Source organism: Choristoneura fumiferana, chromosome 22 (assembly GCF_025370935.1).
Source record: "Choristoneura fumiferana chromosome 22, NRCan_CFum_1, whole genome shotgun sequence".
NCBI lineage: Eukaryota > Metazoa > Arthropoda > Insecta > Lepidoptera > Tortricidae > Choristoneura > Choristoneura fumiferana.
In genome coordinates this window covers 559,229-578,143 of record NC_133493.1, presented here as the reverse complement: position 1 = coordinate 578,143, position 18,915 = coordinate 559,229, and the positions used below count along the sequence as shown (strand labels likewise).

General features: G+C 39.9%; 1 protein-coding gene across 2 annotated transcripts in view; it reads right to left on the bottom strand.

Moving 5' to 3' along the window:
- Positions 1 to 18,915, bottom strand: part of Nox (NADPH oxidase) — a 117,304-nt gene that overhangs the window by 3,416 nt on the left and 94,973 nt on the right. For both annotated transcript variants that reach the window (XR_012452725.1, XM_074105134.1), the window contains exons 3-23: positions 17,603 to 17,697; positions 16,042 to 16,153; positions 14,969 to 15,066; positions 14,182 to 14,302; positions 13,537 to 13,687; positions 12,749 to 12,959; positions 11,988 to 12,211; positions 11,658 to 11,846; positions 10,302 to 10,495; positions 9,334 to 9,470; positions 8,767 to 8,951; positions 8,279 to 8,390; positions 7,700 to 7,857; positions 7,266 to 7,380; positions 6,315 to 6,443; positions 3,579 to 3,673; positions 2,169 to 2,299; positions 1,567 to 1,677; positions 1,024 to 1,122; positions 666 to 860; positions 78 to 179 (exon numbers count right to left, since the gene is read on the bottom strand). Coding sequence is in view for 1 of the 2 variants with exons in the window: in XM_074105134.1 (XP_073961235.1) it covers positions 78 to 179; positions 666 to 860; positions 1,024 to 1,122; positions 1,567 to 1,677; positions 2,169 to 2,299; positions 3,579 to 3,673; positions 6,315 to 6,443; positions 7,266 to 7,380; positions 7,700 to 7,857; positions 8,279 to 8,390; positions 8,767 to 8,951; positions 9,334 to 9,470; positions 10,302 to 10,495; positions 11,658 to 11,846; positions 11,988 to 12,211; positions 12,749 to 12,959; positions 13,537 to 13,687; positions 14,182 to 14,302; positions 14,969 to 15,066; positions 16,042 to 16,153; positions 17,603 to 17,697 (2,964 nt within the window). In the remaining variant the exon portion in view is untranslated. The remainder of the gene's footprint in view (positions 1 to 77; positions 180 to 665; positions 861 to 1,023; positions 1,123 to 1,566; positions 1,678 to 2,168; positions 2,300 to 3,578; positions 3,674 to 6,314; positions 6,444 to 7,265; positions 7,381 to 7,699; positions 7,858 to 8,278; positions 8,391 to 8,766; positions 8,952 to 9,333; positions 9,471 to 10,301; positions 10,496 to 11,657; positions 11,847 to 11,987; positions 12,212 to 12,748; positions 12,960 to 13,536; positions 13,688 to 14,181; positions 14,303 to 14,968; positions 15,067 to 16,041; positions 16,154 to 17,602; positions 17,698 to 18,915) is intronic.

Here is an 18,915-nt window from a genome sequence, read left to right as displayed (position 1 = left end):
CTATGTTTCAGCTTGTATATTCGTTATCCTTTGAGAATTTAATACAGATTTCTGTTGAAATAAGAAGTTTAGCTTACCTTCCCTTTCCTCTGTTCCTGTAGCTGTTGGAACACTTTGTCCCAGTTGGGTCGTCCAGCGTTTGTTCTCGTTTTCAGACCCGTGATTAGGTCTCGCTTTTCCTATAACACACAGTCTTTTAATAATCTTCCTTTGTAAGACAACACTGTTAGAGAAATCGGCTTCTATTTTTTGTTAATTTACTTTGTTTTGATTCTATCAGTGGTTAAGTACTGGCTACCTTATAGATATATTAATACAAATGAATTCTATTTATAGGTCTAGGTCAGTTGGACGTGTTAGACATTTTTACACGTTTCGCTGTGGCAGATATTAATGCAGGTGACTATACTTCGTTTTTTTAGAATTAGAAAAAAGGGTAAACAATCTTGATGAGTCTATATACTGAAAAACGTTTTTTAAAGAAACAGTAACTAGTTATTACTTATGATACCAAAATAAAATTAATGATCATAATGTCCTTGCTAAATGTTACATATTTGCTGGAACTTATTTTTAAAAAGTGTTTTTTTAATAAAAGGCACGTCAAGATTGCTTACCTTCTTTCTAATGTAAAAAAACGAAGTATACGTAGCTCTTGGGCGTACCTTCTCATGCAGCAAGTCCAGGGCCAGCTGCAGACCCACTGCTTTCATATCGCTGCGCTGCAACGCGCTGGTTATGTACATGTGCATCTCGAGAAAACGGGCGCCGCTCTCGGCCTGCTCTATCTCCAGTTGGGAGAGGAGAGACACAAACCACTCGAACGAGCGCTGCTCGCGGTTGATCCAGAAGAAGTCCACCTGTGGGGGAATATGTGACCTTTATAAAGCAGTGATTTGAATCTATAAAACGCAATGTGACAGAAAATGGTGGATGAACGATAACAGCGCAAATCAAAATTTAAACTATTTAAACTAGCTTTACCATTTAGACAAGCTTAGCATTGAGATGGTATAATCTTACCTTTCTTAAATTCATGTTGTTTTGCGCAATGCTGGAAGCCCACTTGTGGTCACAGCGTGGGCAAACGTTGCGCGAGTTCCAGTAGCGGTACATTATTGCCTATAACATACACTTCATTAATAAAGGTGCCTTTAACGTTGTCGATTTTTATTTGCGTTTAAAGAATAAAATTATACTCTTTAGTCATTACTTCGCTCGTGAGTCTTACGACTACTCTTTTATCATAACTATTGATTTCTCCAAAGTCCTCATACAGTCATATCGCTCGTCAAAACTATTTCTAACGACATCACCATGTTTTGCTACCCAACCTTATCATTGTCACCTACTTATTTATATTTCTGAAATTCTCTGAAGATCCATTGCTTCCACTGTCTACATCATTACCATTACTTCTCCGTCTGTAGAACTGGCCGGATTTATTTCTAGCCGCGCTTTCTAGGTTTTTAATTTCACTATAACTACCACTATCGTCGTCTTCATCATGAATATTATCATCATCATCAACATCATCATCGTCTCCATCACCATCATTATCATTACCTGCAGAATAGAGGCGAAGGGTGTGACGCCGATACCAGCAGCAATAAGCGCGGCGTGCTCTGCGCGGAAGATGTGCGATGACGCGGCGCCGTATGGACCATCCAAATAGATCTGAGGAAACATAATTTGGTAAAGCTTCTATTCATTGCCTTTCATTATCATAATCTTTATATGTTTACATGGTCTTACAAATAAAGATACTACTACTTCTTATGTACTTAGTTACTTTACTTTGGTTTCTTTATAATTTGATACTATAATTATAAGTAATACTTTGGTATTACGGGAATGCGATATTAAATGAATCGGAGTATCCAGCAATCTGGTATTTCGCTACTATGGTGTTACGAGCGAAATTTCTTACTGCTACGGGCCCATTTTCACCACGCTGACAGGCGCGACTGAAACTGCGATTGTAAAGCAAACCTGACACAGCTTTTCATGTCAAGGTTTACCGACTAATCTACCAATGGATGTCGACTAGGAAAAATAATTCTTGTTTTACAACACACCTAGTTATCATTAAACTTTGATACAAATAATAGGTTATCACTGACAATTGTCACGTTGATAAAATAGGGGCGTGTACAACCTACACATACCTCGAGTGGTTTTCCCACAGGGTAGTTCGCAAAACTGTCGGCGGAAGCATCGCTGGGGCTCTGCACGGTGATGGCCGGCGGACACTCCACGTCCTTGTCCGGAGACAGGCTCTTGGATAAGCGGCGGCGAGCTGGGCATAATTGTATGACTTCGGTTACTTCGGATACACTCTAATTCTGGCATCAGCTCAGTCCATCATCTGGTTTTGTGTCATTCTCATCGGATTGACGATTTGCTTTAAAACGCCCTTGTGTACAGTCACCATCATTAATATCTGCCACAGCGGAGCGTGCAAAAATATCTGACACGTCTTTCCAGCCCTAGAAATAGAGTCGTATCATAATTTATGCACGCTTGTTGTGTCAGATATTGGTGCTGGTGACTGTACTACAAGAGAAAGCTTAATTTTCATCAGTCTGGACCATCAGTCCGTCAGTCTGAAAGGGTTATCGGTAATTCTATCGTCATTCTGGACTGAACTCACGCCAGAAATAGTGTGTAACCGAAGTCTATAGAAGTAGTCTGTACTGTAATGATGCAATCCTGCACACTAGGTCGAAAGGTTTGATGAGTCCTCAAGAAATATTCAATTTAAGAGCGTTTATATCTGCCGAGCTGGGAACGTTGCATTTTTGTTAGTTTTTCTCAATTATATTCTATAAAAACGAACAAATGTCGATGTGTGTGTTTTCAGTGAACGAGCGATAAGGCCGCCTATTGCTCACCTTGTAATTTTAATAATTTGTTTTCTGTATCGCTTACTATGTCTGGTGTATAATAAAGAGTCTTTGTATTGTATTGTATTGTATTGTAAATGTTTATTAATGGTTTATAAAGAAAATAAAAGTCTATCACGCATAATTATTGCAGTAGACACATTAACTTATATATTTAAGAACAGTTCTATCAGACCACATTTTTAATTTTCATATAATTTTTATGGAATAATCGAGAAAAACTAACAAAAATGCAACATTGCCAGCTCAGCAGGTTTAAACGCTCTTGGTAGCTTCACAAGAATCTGCCCTTTTTACCTTCCTGTCGGTAGTCGAGTCGGGAAATCTTGTTCGGCTTAGTAACAAATAGAGAAGATTTTTCCATTCGTTCAGCCACTGAGCAGCCATTTGAACTCCATTGAGTCACATAATTAGTTGATTGATGAAGAATAAAAAGGAGAACGAGCTAGGCTGAGGAGTTCTTGAGTCGAGACCACGTATGCGTGGCGTGGGACGCCCTCAGACTAGGTGGAGCGATGATCTTCACAAGGTGGCTGGCAGTAACTGGATGAGAGTGGCCGAGGATAGTGCTCAGTGGCGTGCGATCGGAGAGGCCTATACCCAACAGTGGACTAAGATAGGCCGATGATGAAAGAGGAGAATGTGGATGCTATGAAATAAATATCAGCTCACCGACAGTTATGATGCTCTCGTTGGAGCGCCGTCGCTCGCAGCTCTCCATGCTCGGTGTTTTGAACGCTATAATGGTCGGCTTTGTCCGCATGTACCTGCACATTACATTCTTTAAGTCTCTTTATCTGTATTTTCAGTCTTGAGACCTTTCCCAAGACTAAAAATGCAGCAGAAGCATAAAAAGGTATTTTTAATTCAATTGTTTTGTGTACATATCACTGCTAATCTATTTAATGAAAAGAGAGAGAAGCAATCATAACAATAACCAAGCAGCTCCAAAACTAAACTATCTCAAAAAACATGCAGCCACCCTAAATTTTATAATTACACTCGAAATCAAGTTACGCGAGCAACCGCCTTGCTTCTGCAGGAATATTAACTTAAGTTGTCCTTTAAAATATTTTATGGAAGTTAAAAATTGTTGAAGTGTGAATGTTTCGAGTGGTTTACTAATGTATCGGCGAAAATTATTTAGCAAATTATTAACTCCCAAACTATTTATCCCATATTTTTATTTAGGCGAAATGTTATTTCCCAACTCAACGTTTCAAACTAATATCATTTTCCAACTAATGATTCGATAAATTATTATTAGGGTTATTATTTCGAGAGGTTCAATAGTGTTCAGACTCAAATTTTCAGTTATAAAATTAGAAATATATCGTTTATTGTTTTTAAGTTGCTTAGGATATTATCACTGAAACTTGCGGTAAATACATTTTATTCTATTTTATCTTTTTTTCCACAATAACTTAAATTTTCTGCACAAAAGTCAGTTACGTGGTCAGGTTCGGATTATCCCTGATTACTTTGTAGTATTGTAAAAAATACAAGGTATAGAAAAACTTGCTGTTTAAAACATGGATTGAATGTTCATAATATGATATACCAAGCATGCAAACATAAAAAAATTAGGACATTGATAAGACTATTTTTTTCTACATTTCCCGTTGTTCCAAAATACACCATCATTTTCGTGGTCACACTTATTAAGTATATTTTAAACAAAAAAAAAGAGGTCAAACCTCCTGTAAATCCTTTTTTAACTATAAGCAACTTTGAAAATAAGACTGCGTCAATATAACGTATAATGTTTATCGCAAGTCATAATTATTTATCTATAATTAATGTAATAAAGGTTCAGTTAGATTTGCGTCAAAGATCGAGCGTCATTTTCGTTACGGTTGCGACTTGGTGAGTATTGGGTAAATAAATATAATGTTTTACTGGTGCTGTGTCATTTGCAGTTAAGTTATTCAATATTGATTTCATTTGCTTCAAATCTATAGGATATTTACTGCAGAGCCGCGAAAGTAAGAGCTTTTCAATTTCGTGGTCATCATTTTCGTGGTCCTATGGGCCACGAAACTGATTAAAGACCACGAAAAAGATGATTTTCCCTACAAGTAGAAAAAATACAGAACACTTTTTATAGAATTTTCTGCTTTTTACAGTGTAATCGTTTATGCCGTTATTGATTTAATTGATTTAAACGAAGAATGGTTGACAGTCAACAACATTTGCTCCAGGTGTGGTTATAGGAATTATGACCAGTGCGTCGCCAATTTTGTTAACTGGCGAGAGGTTCAAGAATTATTTTGCCCTGAATGTACGTGTGAAATGTATATATCTAAATATTAAAAGAAAACTTCGTCATTTACAGGAGCATTTTGTTGTAACATAATTTCGTTCTGGTTTACCGTAGACCTGCACGGGGGGGGTATTTGAAAACTGTTTTGGTTTGTGAGTTGAAGTTATTAATCTTACTTTAATTAAGTAATTTCTACATAGTATTTAAAAGGTTACAAAAATGACAATTTGAAGTCGTCATTTTCGTGGTCAAGTTTTAATTTTTTTTTATATAGATATCGATTGTCTATTTCTGTTGATACCTGATTAATTAAATAATGCTTACTCGTTTTCTCATTATGATCGGATTTTCATTCAAATAGTACAATATAAGATTTTAAAATAAACAAAATGTTCTTTTCGTGGTCTCGATGCTCATTTCGTTACCGTTAAAATTGGATTTTTGCTTTTTTTAACCAAAAAAACTTTATCGATCTCTTATAATATAAAGCATCTTATCGGTACATATCCTTATGTTCAAAATAAACAGACCACATCAAAATGTGTGTTTTTATTTCTGTAACATTTATCTTACACCTCAAATAATTACCCATTATGCAAATTATTACCTGGAATTTTTTTAAGATGTCATTATGTTTTCGTCAAGGTATTGATGTGGCATACCTTAATTTAGCAACTTATTGAATGGCATCCAACCTACTTTTCTAGTGTCATTTATCTTGGCTGCTATAAAAAAAACCTTACATCGAAGGCTAAAGCGGGAGCTACGCTCCGCTTCGCTCCCGCCTTAGCCTTCTGAACCTAAACTATCCAGGTCGCTTCTGCTCCGAACCGTCTTGCTCGCTCGCTTCGCTCGCTCGCACAAATCAAATTAAAGTATAACTTTGCAATGTAAAAAAATTGCCCAACTGTTATTTGACAATTTGTTATTTGCCTAAGCCATCATTTGCCACATAAATGTGTGCTGAAGTAAAATTTTGCAATGTAAAAATGTTGCGAAATAAAAAAAATGCGAAGTAAAGTAATGCCAAATATTACTTGCCAAATGAAACTTTGGCGAAAGGTTGGTTGCTAAGTGAAATTTTGCGAAACATATTTCGCCGAAAAGGCAGTACACCGTTTCGAGTATCGCAATGATTAACTGACCTGAAGCTATGCGCCAGCGCACGGTTCTGCGGGCTGCGGTAAGCCAGGCCGAGCGCCGCGCGGCGCGCGCTCGCCATCGACCCCGCGTCGAAACTGCGCTCCGACTCCGAGCGCGGGTAGTCTTGCAACCTGCAACAGTTGCAGCAACTGATTGAAGAGCCTTGGGATTTTCATTGGGAATCAATGAGGAACAAGATAAATTTATTTCAGATATTATTATTCATGTCTTACGGAGTGGTGCCCAAGATTGGATCAAAGTCAAAAGTCAAAGTCAAAATATCTCGAGGGTCGAGGGTTGAAGAACGGTGAGCAGACCGCCAGCCCTTTGGTCGGATGACATCTGGCAGTCGGTTAGTAAACTGTGGATGAGACTAGCACAGGACCGGGCAAAGAGGCGTGAAAATGAAGAGGCCTTTACTCAGCAGTGGGTGGATGTGGGCTGATTTGATTGATTGTAATCCAATGAGGGTATCTGTGATAGGGTTAGTGGATGCCATCGAAGTTTCTCTACTCGGACACATCTTCCGAAGCTCTTCCTTCGGACTTTAGTCAACATGCATAATATCAGCCTGGAGAGAAATCTCTCTATTGTAGACTCTCCCCACACTACTATAGTGAGGTCCGTTTGATAACTTTGATATTCTTGACATCACATATTATTTATTTATTACTGGATGGATAGAGACAACTGGAACATGGTGCTTAGGCTACTGCTTGCTTATGTCCTAAGTGTGGACGTCAATCGTAGACAGCAACTTTTCCAGATGACATAGTGGCGTCAGCAACGTTGGATGGATAGTGAAAACTAGTACATGTTGCTTAGACTACTTACGCCAGTAGGCTCTGCTTGTTCTTGTCCTAAGTGTGGACGCCAAACATGGAGATGACACAGCAGCGTCAGCAACGCTGGATGGATGGAAACAACGGAAACATGTTGCTTAGATTACTTACGCCAGCAGCCGCTGTTTATTCTTGTCCCGAGTGTGGACATCAGGCATGGATCGGGACTTTTCCAGATGACGCAGTGGCGTCAACAATGCTGGGTGGCCGTTGGAAGGAGAAAGCGCTGGAAAACATATCACACATAAAAATCTCTGGTTGGGGATGGGGAGGTGTGGGGGTCATAAGGAGGCCTTCATCTAAGCAGTAGTTGGAGACAAATATAGGCTAGTAAATAATTAAAAATCCATCATCTTATGCTTACTGCTACATCAAAAGCCGCCAGTTTTCTGTCATATACTTAGTCATATTTGAACTGAGAAAGAACAGAGAAGTCCTATTTTTTTTCGTGGTTCGTGCTTTATATTTATGTACCCTGAATCATCTTGTTTAAGCATCAAAATAAAACAAAAATAACTTAAAGTAATTTATCTCTCGAGGGTTACCTTTAAAATCCATGGCCTTCTCTTCGTCCAGGGTGAATCCCTCGTTGCTGTACTCCTTGACTTCTGGAGAGAAGTCCACGGAGCGCTTCTTGCCGTCTCCTGACGAGGCCTTTCGTTTGCTTTTATTGCTCTGGTTCGAACTAGTTCTAGCTAGTTTCCTGTAGTCATTATAATAGTATCGTAGGTTCACTTTAAAGGAAAAATTATTTGTTTCGTTGCAATTTGACTGTGCTCGGCAGCAGGATATCTTTAAGCAATACATGTTGTTAAATTTTTATACCTACTCGATATTTTCCCGCGAGTTTTGTAGCGGTAGGTACAGTGGGTAATTCATTGACATTAACTTACGACCAATTTTTTGGTTTCAGCCAGTCTGTAAGATGAAAGTTTAATCCCTGTGCTTCTAGTTGGCTTATCGACTTGTGTGAGAGAATTATAATATTTTCTACGAGTTGATGCTACTGAAGATATACGTACTCATACTTCTCTTTGCCCAACGAGAATGCCACTACGCCATTCCTTTCAAAGCATTTTGATTTTGAATCTTACGACTGTGAAAATTAATTCATTATTCCTTACTCGTGTTCAGCTGGCACTTCTCCTGCATGTAGTTTGGCGTGTTCTTTCTCGAAGTACTCGTACAGAGTGTTGGTCCACTGCCCGACGCCGCGGATGTGCAGCCAGATGTAGTCTGTAATGTGATCGGGATAGGAGTCAGATTTAACTACCACAACATTACTGAAGAAAACCATTGTAAAGAAATCTTCGGACGAAGTGAAGACGATTGCAAGTTACATTGACGTGACACATAAGAGAGACATCAAAAAAAATCCACATGTTTAACTTTCTTTTACCAAAATGTGGTAATTAAAAACGGATTAGTAATAAGACTTTGAAAAAACATCATTATTTAAAGACCTTTACGATATTTTTCTGCTAATAATTTATTATATTAACTCTTGATTATTATTTTAACGGTAAGAGTTAGACCACTAGTGTCTTAGAGAGATTAACTTTATTTGACCTGTAGGTTGTCCCCTAAAAAGAAGAAGAAAGAAGATGTATACCCTCCTGATCGGGAGCGCTGCTGATGGTAAACGGGTGCCACTCGTAGCGCGCGATGGCGGGGATGTTCACGAACACGTAGTCGCCGGCGTGGAAGTCGAAGAGTGGGGGGCGGCGCACCACCAGGTGCGTCACCCGGGACGGGAGGAGTATGCCCGATGAGATATACGTCTTGCCGTGGTTTGATCTGAAATACAAAACATACAAAAACAATAAATTCAAATGGTTTATTTCGGAAAATATTAAAAATGCAGTTAGGCCTACTCTGCACGACGGACGAGCACTCTAAACGACCGGTTGGTCAAGTGGTTAAACAACCTGACTACGAAGCTTGAGGTCCTATAGCTGAGGATCGTGGTTTCAAACCCCGGCTTCGAAATTCATGTGCGAAATTACATTTTACCACGAGCTTTGCGGTGAAGGACAACATCGCGAGGAAACAAGCAATGGTGTGTGTGAAGTTCCCAATCCGCACTGTGCCCGCGGGAACTACGACCCAAACCCTCTCATTCTGAAAGAAGGCAGTGGGACGCATATAGGCTGGGATGATGATGATGATGATGATGAACCTCATAGCAGCAAGCCGGATGATCCTCTCAGCGACGTACAGGGTGCCCGGCAGCGCGAACCACTTCCAGAAGTTGGGCGCGTGGAACAGCAGCAGCAGCCAGAACGGCACGTACAGCAGGTGGCTCCAGTAGAAGATCTGGAAAAAACGCTGGAGATCAAATCGCTAACAGGGTAAATCTGGTAGCAGTTCAAACGTATCTTCTGCTTAACAGCTTTTGCAGGTGAAAGGACCTTGTGCAAGGTCCGCCCGGATTGCTACCACCATCTTGCTTGCTAATCCTTCCGTGAAGCAGCAGTGCTTGCACTGTTGTGTTTCGGCGTGGAGAGTAAGACAGCCGGTGAAATTACTGACACTTGAGGTATCCCATCTTGGGCCTCTAGATTGGCAACGCATCTGCAACCCCCTGGTGTTGCAGGTGTCTATGGGCGGTGGTGATCTCTTACCACCAGGAGACCCACTTGATCGTTTGCCATCCAGTCGCATAATAAAAAAACGTTTTTTTTTAATGTCATTTGTTATTGTCATGAATCAATAGAAACGCGTCATTTAAGTACAGTGCTAACAAAGATATGAATACAGCCAAAACGCCAAAAATATGTATACAGGTACAGATAGACTTTATTGCCTGAACATCAAGGTCGTGTATACACATTTGTGGCACTTTGGCTGTATTCATATCTTATTGCTGACTGTACCTATCCTCGCTCAGCAGTGCTCTGGTGGAAATAGAAACAACGTTGCAAATACTCGCCTGATTAGTCTAGCGCCAAAAAATGCACAGTAGCTTTATTGACGCGTCTGCCTACGTCTCCACTAGAGATGTACGAGGTAGCTGAGCTGTGCGAGGATGTGTAGCGAGGATATGAAACGTTGTGACTCTTTCCGCCAGAGGTTCTGAGGTAGCTGAACGATTCGAGAATGCGAAGCGGAGGATCTTTTCAAATAATATGGGGAAGTGGCTCTTACCTCGAAGCTTCCCCCTCGCCTGATGAAGGGCTGGCTGCAGAGACACATGACGGCGAGAATGACGACTAGCGCCACGCCGGTCGGGTTGGCGCAGCCTCCCACCAGCCCGAACAGCCCGGGTCTCTCCGTCAGGATCCACTCCCACGTGGAAAAGTTGCGAGCGTTTAGCACTGGATCATTTACCACTATCAGACCTAGAAAAGTTAACGTGAATAAATTTCACTTAAGATCAGCAGCTGGGACCATTAAATACGTAAATAGTGTTACACCAATTTTAATCAATGAAATTTCGATGAATTGATTTTTTTTTTTAGAAACGATATCTCTTGTCCGGGTGAGCGGTTAGTTCCAAAGGAATGCCGAAAAGTTTGAGGGCTTACGGCATAGATGTCGCTAGCGTCGCTGCTTAAGTGACTAAGTAAGAAACACAAGCTGAGATATAAGGTGCATAGGGAAATTCGTGTCAATACCGTTGACCATCAGTGGTGTAGCGGTATAGCACGCGGTACGGATTACCGAGGACCTGGGTTCGATTCCCAGTGATGGTCTTATTTTTCTGTTTTTTCTCTGCATCTATATTTCAGTTCGTATTTTCGATGAAATTTTGTTTTTCGAAATTCATGTGCGGAATTACATTTGAAATTTACCACGAGCTTTGCGGTGAAGGAAAACATCGTGAGGAAACCTGCACAAACCTGCGAAGCGATTCAAAGGTGCGTGCGAAGTTCCCAATCCACACTGGGCCCGCGTGGGAACTATGGCCCAAGCCCTCTTGTTCTGAGAGGAGGCCTGTGCCCAGCAGTGGGACGTATATGGGCTGGGATGATGACGATGATGATGATGATGATGAAATTTCGATATTTTATTCTGATCCGGCAGTAATATTGGAATAAAAAATAGTCCACGTGTTATTCCAGCTGTACAGCTATCTATACCAAATATCATCTGAATCCGTTCAGTCGTTGTAGCGTGAAGGAGTAACAAACTTACACACTCAAAGACTCGCAAACTTTCGCATTTATAGGTATTATTAATAATAGAACAAGAGGGCCTGAGAGAGGTTGTTCTGAGAGGAGGCCTGTGCCCAGCAGTGGGACGTATATGGGCTGGGATCATGATGATGATGATGATGATTAATAATAGAATGGTAAATAATACCGAAGACACCACGAATCAGAAGACGAAGCGTTGGCAGGCCTCCCACCAGGTGGACTGACGACATCGTGAGAATTGCGGGTAACGAGAGCAAGTGGCGAGTTGTCGTTCATTGTGGCGTTCTAAGGGGGAGGCCTTTGTTCAGCAGTGGACGTCTTCCGGCTGATGATGATGGTGGTGAAATAATACCGTAACACTCACTAAAGTTACAAAGGTGCATGACAGTATGCACTAGACTGTAGACCCCGATGAGGACCCCGGTCAGCTTGTGGAGATAGATGTGGTGGTCGAGCGGCAGCACGCTGCTGGCGCCGCGCACGCGCAGCTGCGTGATGCACAGCCGCAGCATCAGCACCAGCACCCACGCGCAGTTGAAGTTGAGGCACTGCCCTGGGGACGGGGGACGACAGTACATTATGGATAAAAAGATACATAAACAAAACTGTCACAAAACACTGACATTCACTGCCCCGTATCGCATATTTGCCATAATTAATTTCAGGTATTTCCCAAATTGACGTAGCAACTCACCGCAAGCCCTCGCCATGATAACAAACACATGCGACCCCTGGTACTCCACGCAGCGCGCGACAAACAGCCCGATGTTGATGATGAAGAAGGCAGCCGTGAACAGCAGGAACACGTAGTTGTTCCGGAAGTAGGGGAGGGAGAGCTGGTAGGGTTTGAGGGCGGAGAGGCGGTGCCGGAGGGAAGTGTGGGTTGGTGGAGGCGCGGGGATGAGCCAACGGTCGATGCTGGAAAGAAGAAATATTTTAAGAACGGCGTGGTCTTTGGCTCTACACTTGCCTGGGCCAGGCTAGGTCATTACGAAAGTTTCCTCTCGATATTTCCCTTGGTTGTATTGTAATGCTCCTGCTAAATTTCAAAAGTAGATAATTTTGTAAATATAAATTAAATATAGAGAGCAATCAACTAGGTTACGAAGGCTTTTATAGTAATCTCAAGCGTTGGTTTTTGTGTGAAAGATGCAGGTTTCGTATCCAATGTGGAATCTGTTTAACCTAACTTTACATCAAGTTATATAGGGGTCAATCGCGGTCAGTTTGATGTAAAAAAAAAATACTGTAATTATAAACTTCAAAAAATATTTCTTTCATGCAGTTTGAAGTAACGAGATAACCGTGTTTTTAAAGTACATTCAGTTGAGAATTTTCTTCTAGAAGTCTCACTTTTCGCATCTTGGCTCTTTCTCCTATTTTTTCTCAGCAGAGTATAATGACTGACTGTCTTTCCAGAAAAATCTCGACTTAAATACAATCCAGATATCTTACCTTATTGACAAGTTGTGCAAAAGCCCTCCATGCCTATCCAACTGCCTCCTCAGCGCCTCATAGGTGATAGCGCCCCGATGCTCCGTGTCCGCGTCTTCGAACATGGCCGTCGTCAGCTCCAGGAGTTGCTGCTCGCTGAAGCTCATGCCGTTCTCCTCCATGCAGGCTCGCATCACGTGCTGGAGCTCGCGGTGTTGGATCAGACCGTCACCTGGAAGGATTTAAGGTGAGCCTTGGTAAGTGCCTGAAGTTAACAAAGAACCTTCATATTTGAATAAAATTTTACAAGTGTATATATGAGTAAAATGTCAATGGGCAGACCACATCGTTCGAAGAACATTTAACCGTTTGGAGGAGAAAGGTTCTTTATTGGCGATAAATCGGGATATATGCTGCATTGGCAGCAGTTCCAGATTAAGACTATATTGTAGCCGGTAGCACATAAAAGGAACTATATCGCAAGAGTTGCAGCCGTTATGTTGTGGCTTTTATCTTTGAGGATGGCTTATATTTTTTTCATTTATTTAAGTTTCTCAATTTCTTATCTCTTTACACTTGTAAGAAAAAAGAGGATTTTATTTTAGCAAAATTACCGGGATCTGTGTACACTACTACTACTACTAAAAAATATTTTGAAATTTTTTGTTGTGTTGGCGATGGTGATTACTCTTATCTAATTTCCCTAGATTACACTTTTTTAGAACGCTTTCTTTAATTATAACAGAAGTAAATTACAATTACCTATCTTTATACCCTTGTTATACAGATACAAACACTCGTCCACTTACCATCCTGGTCATAAACCTTGAAGAGGAAGCGTATCTTGTCCTCGGCGGAGTGGCCAGCAAAGCGATGGACTGCCGCGATGAACTCTTGCAGGGATATGGCGCCCGAATCATCCTCGTCGAAGATTTGGAAGACGCGCTCCGTGAAGAATGGCTGCGAGTGATATTAACACAAGAGTTCAATGAAGGAAGATGCTCAAGGCTCTGTCATTAAAGTTCTATTCTATTAGAAGAACCGCGACCTTATAACTTATACTCGTAGTCAATGATAGCTATGTCTATGCAATAAATGTTTGTTCTGTAACTCACACTATAGAAACATTACACAACACACAAATCACATAACGCCAACTATCACCACCACCACCACCACACTACACTGACGCGTTTTGAACTTTACCAGATTTCGCCCTCAGATCAGAGCAACACAAACACAATTAGTATACCTACCAGACGACAGACATATTTAGATGTTGGGTTGTAATGTATTGTGGACCTTGCTTAATCTTCTTCCATTATTGTGCGCCGAATGCGTGGATTCTCACTACCATTCAATGCAAATTCTACAATCTACTCGCAAAAAATGTGTCAAAATATCGATCGGAAGCTTAATAAAACAAATATGTTCATTAATAATGTCATCCATACGTTTTTAGAGACCAGGATCTTCTCGAACTGTTCCCGGGTGATCTCCTTCTGGTCGCCGACGGTTTGTCGGAACAGCTGCTCTAGCTGGTCCACGCTGTGCCGGTCGAAGCCGACGCGAGGCCTGCATCGAGTTATAAACATTGGTATAGGTAGTGCCACGAGAGTTGAAGTGAATGATTACACACACACACACCTAAAAAATAACAGATTACACAAAAGGAGAATGAATGAAATGAATGAGTAAATGTCAAAATCCTGCTCATTACACGACATGGTGTTGGTAGCTGTGTGTGCAATCATTCACTTCAACTCTCGTGGCACTATATATACTCTTGTTTCAAAACTAGGGGCAGGGGTGGTAAAGCTCTTGTTAAGTTTTTTCCCAATTCAGTAAAACTTGGATCATGTAGCCGTATTTAATGCCCAGGCGTTCGCAATCGCATTCACCAGTGACAGAAAGAAGTGGCGAAAACGATTGTTTTCAAGTGCGTTAGACAATCAGGCATTGGGACTGACAGTCGCTTTCATGTAATGGTTTCTAGTGATTTTAGCAGGATTTTTAGTAGTTACAAGCCTGTTTTAATGCAGTTATCGTTATTCCGCGAGAACGAGAGATTCAGACGCGAGAACTTTATCTGAATCGGTTCAGTGGCTTAGATGTGATGAAGTAACAAACAAACAAAGGGACTTACAAACGTTTACATTTGTAATATTAGTTGGATTAGTGGGAGTGCAAAGTTGCTAACTCTTAACCTAGGAGTGTCTGATGATGACAAAGCCTAAATACCTGGTGCTAGAAGCTGTCGACAGTATGTCCATAATATCGTCGACCGTCGCATAGCCGTCGCCGTCTGTGTCTACGACTTTAAACAGCCTTGCTGTCACCTGTAATTAATCACTCTGATGATGAAACCGTACAGTAAGGTGATGGACAAGACGAGAAAGATGCAGTACTGTTACCGTGTGATTAAACATACATACATATATAATCACGCCTCTTTCCCGTAGGGGTAGGCAGAGACCACTTCTTTCACTTGCTACGATCCTTACATACTTGTTTTTCTTCGTCCACTTTCATTATTCCCTTCATACATGCTCTTCGGTTTAGGTTACTCTTGACCTGGCCTTTTTTCAAGACGTCCCTGATTTGGTCTCGAAACGTCCGCCTAGGTCTACCCCTTCCAACACTTTCATTCACACTCGCCTCATACACTTTTTTCGTCAATCGTTCTTCATTCATTCTCTCGACATGGCCAAACCATCTCAGCAACCTTTCTCAATTTTTGTCACTACATCTTCTTTCAGACCACAACGTTTCCTTATCTCACTATTTCTTATCCGTGTGATTAAAGCAACTATATATAAGAAATAAAATGAATTTTAGAACTGTTGAAACTAATAAAAATCGCGAACAGGAAGGATCATTCACTGTAGTTCCTTAGCTAATATTTTTAATGGAACTACTATATATTTTTCTAGTGCAATAACTCCGGATAACTCACGTCTTGATTCGAGTTTAGCTCGGCATAACATAACTAACATCTGGTAGCATGATGAACGGTTGTGTTGCTCTAAAGATGAGCTCTGGTTGAGTTCAAAAACCGTCAGTGTAGTGTGGTGATAGATGGGTTTGTGTGATTTACGTGTGTGCATTTTTTGCATTAACGTAACTAGAGGTCGCAAGTGAGCAAAGTAATTGTTTCAGTTCATTTAGCTCTACATGTTTTTCGCCATTAGTGAGCCCCACGGTCACACGTTAGATTAAAGCTCAAAGTTCTTTATTTCTAGATTCAATAAAGGATCTACGGCGTATAATCCACATGGAAGCGCTTGATTTGATACTATGTCTAGGATACCAACCAGTCTATTCCCGAGGATAAGCTGGAAGCTGTCTGATGAGATATGTCCACTGCCACAGGTCACGTAGGCCACGCTCTCGATGTGTTCTATGAGCTCCAACTGCTTGTCTTCACTGGAGAAGATGATGAAACATTGATGCAGAAACTACTTCAGAATCAGAATAATAAACGTGGCAAATTTTACGTTGTTCCTCGTTGAAAATCAGCAGTAGAAGGCGCCAAATATTTCCTATCTCAAAGAGAGTCTCATCTATACAATTGTAACGAGATCTGTACAATTGGGTCAATCAACTTTCTATTGTTTGTTATTCTGTCCCGTTGTCCAAGAGACATTAATTAAATTAATTAAATTAGTTTCCTTTGACATTCAGAGACTATATACACCTCTGAATTATTTAGATTAGGAATTTTATTTATTGTTAACTCAGGGACTTTCTACATCCCCTTGCTATATAGTAATTTTATTATTAACTCAGGGACTTTATACATCCCCTTGCTATATTAAGGCTGTATATTGTTAAGCTTATGGATTTTAAACTTGTATATTTTTTAGTTTTAATTTCTAGTCACAGGCCCGCGAACGTCGAAGCTCCCAAGACGATCCCATAGAGCTTATGGGAACGGAAGCAATACCATGCCCTCGGTACCGCTCTGCTTTCAGAGCATGACATGAGTTCGTGTGAGCTAACTTTGGGGGCGGCAGACGTGAGCTTGCCTTCGGAATCCAAAAGTTTAATGGTTACTTGACCTGAAATGTAAATTTCAGAATTAATTTATTATTATTATATATTTTTTTTTTTTTAATTTATGACGGTGGAAGCTGTCTACACTCCACTGAACGTAGATTATAGTTAGAGTTTAGTTTTGTAACTAAGGGACCCCATACATCCCTGTATTATTATTATTATTTTTTGTATTTTCTTTTATTTCATTGTATACTGTAGTTTTTAAGTATTTTATTTGTAATTATTTTATGTTGAAAAAATGACTTTCTGCCAAGTTTCTTGCGGCGCATTCTTCTTGGCAATGATGGTCTTTCCGAAAGCGCTGGTAGTTTTAAAAAAATGACGTGTAAAAGTGCCCATTGCGGCCTATTTACTGAATAAATGATTTTGTTTTTTTTTTTTTTTTTGAAACAGAGACAGAGTTTCTTAAAAAAACTGCTTTAATATATGCGACTAATGTGCTTAAGATATAGTCCATGAAATAATGAGCTTGTAACTATAACAAAAATGTAAGCTTGATGAATTTTAAATCAATCAATTAATAATTTATTGGACATATAAGTTGTTGAACATAAAGTTGCAGTTCCATTAGCATATAATTTTGCTTCACTAAACTTTACATCGGAGGTGTATACACACATTTGTCACTTAACCACAGAAAACATACAGAAACTCGTGGTTTTAAAGAGTTGTCCTGGGGACGTAAGCACGGCAATGACGCACATCAAGAAGTTGATCGACCCAATTGCTAAAAACCCAAATAGTTACCGACGGATTTTTGTGTTTAGGAATATTGTGTGTAGACAAATAATTGTATGTAACTGCAATGTAACTCACGTAAGCCTAGTCTTCAGGAACTCTATCCAGTCTGCCTGCACCAGCTCGCCCGCGCGCTCCGTGTCGAACAAGCGGAAGATACGCTCCAGGAGGTCCTGCAACAACATCGTCATCGTTATTATCATGTTCATTATCATCATCATCATCATCATCATGATCATGATTATTATCGTCTATGGCCTAAGCCCTTTCATTTTGAGAAAAATAATGTATCCTGCAGTGGAACCTATATAGGCCGAGATGAGATGACGATTTATCCTTAGCATCGACAAAGTCTGAATGTACCTACGTTATAAATTAGAAAATTTTCAATGAATAAAGATTTTTAAATGTGCAATTTCCAAAATTAAAAAAACTTATGCTCATCTTTAAGCACTGCGTCCGTTGGGAACTCTGGATCCACGCATTACATATACCACCATCTCGTTCAAATTTGTCTAACCCCATATTGATCAAACTTATCTGACGGATAAATGTGATGACGTCTCTATTTGTTTTGTTCGAAAAGACGGAGACGGCATCACATTTATTCGACAAATGAAATTAGTCAATGGGTGGTGCAACAGTCCCTAAATGTTGTAACGTCGAAGAGTAACAAACACACACACAAACACAAACTTTTATGTTAAAAGAATTCCAAAACTTAACGAGGATCAAACTAAACATGTATAATTGCCACTTATTAGTCGCGTGAACATAATTCGAATTAAAAATCATCGTGTATGAAATAAATAATTGTTATCACCGCGTGAACACATAACAAAATGGAAGTAGAATATATTTATAACTAATTAACTGAGTAATTGCTATCTTTTATACCTTTTGTAGTTAAAAACAACTTGTTATTTCAGACACACGCGGAGTTGTAACTCATCGCAAAACATTAAACATAAAACTACCCACCACTAAAAAATAAAATTCAATCACAAAAAAATGCCTTATTTATTAATATTATTACAAATTAGGTTGAACTTTTCCTCCCCAGTTTGAAAATTTCGTAGATCTGGCACTTTTAATTCAAACATTCTTTGCAAAACGTTCGCACCTTCGGTATAACAAGGGCATAATTTAACTTTTTTCCAATTTAGGCCTTGCACTACTGAAAGTACGATATGAATGATTTTTTCGATTTTTAAACATTAATCCCTTGTACTACCGACCTTCCAACTTCTCCTTACCCATACTTTGTTTTCTTTTTTAGCATTAGAAATAGTGTAAACAATCTTGACGAGTCTTTCTATTGAAAACAGTTTTTAAAAAAACAATAACTAGTACCTACTTATGATACCAAAAGCATATAAATGATCTTATGT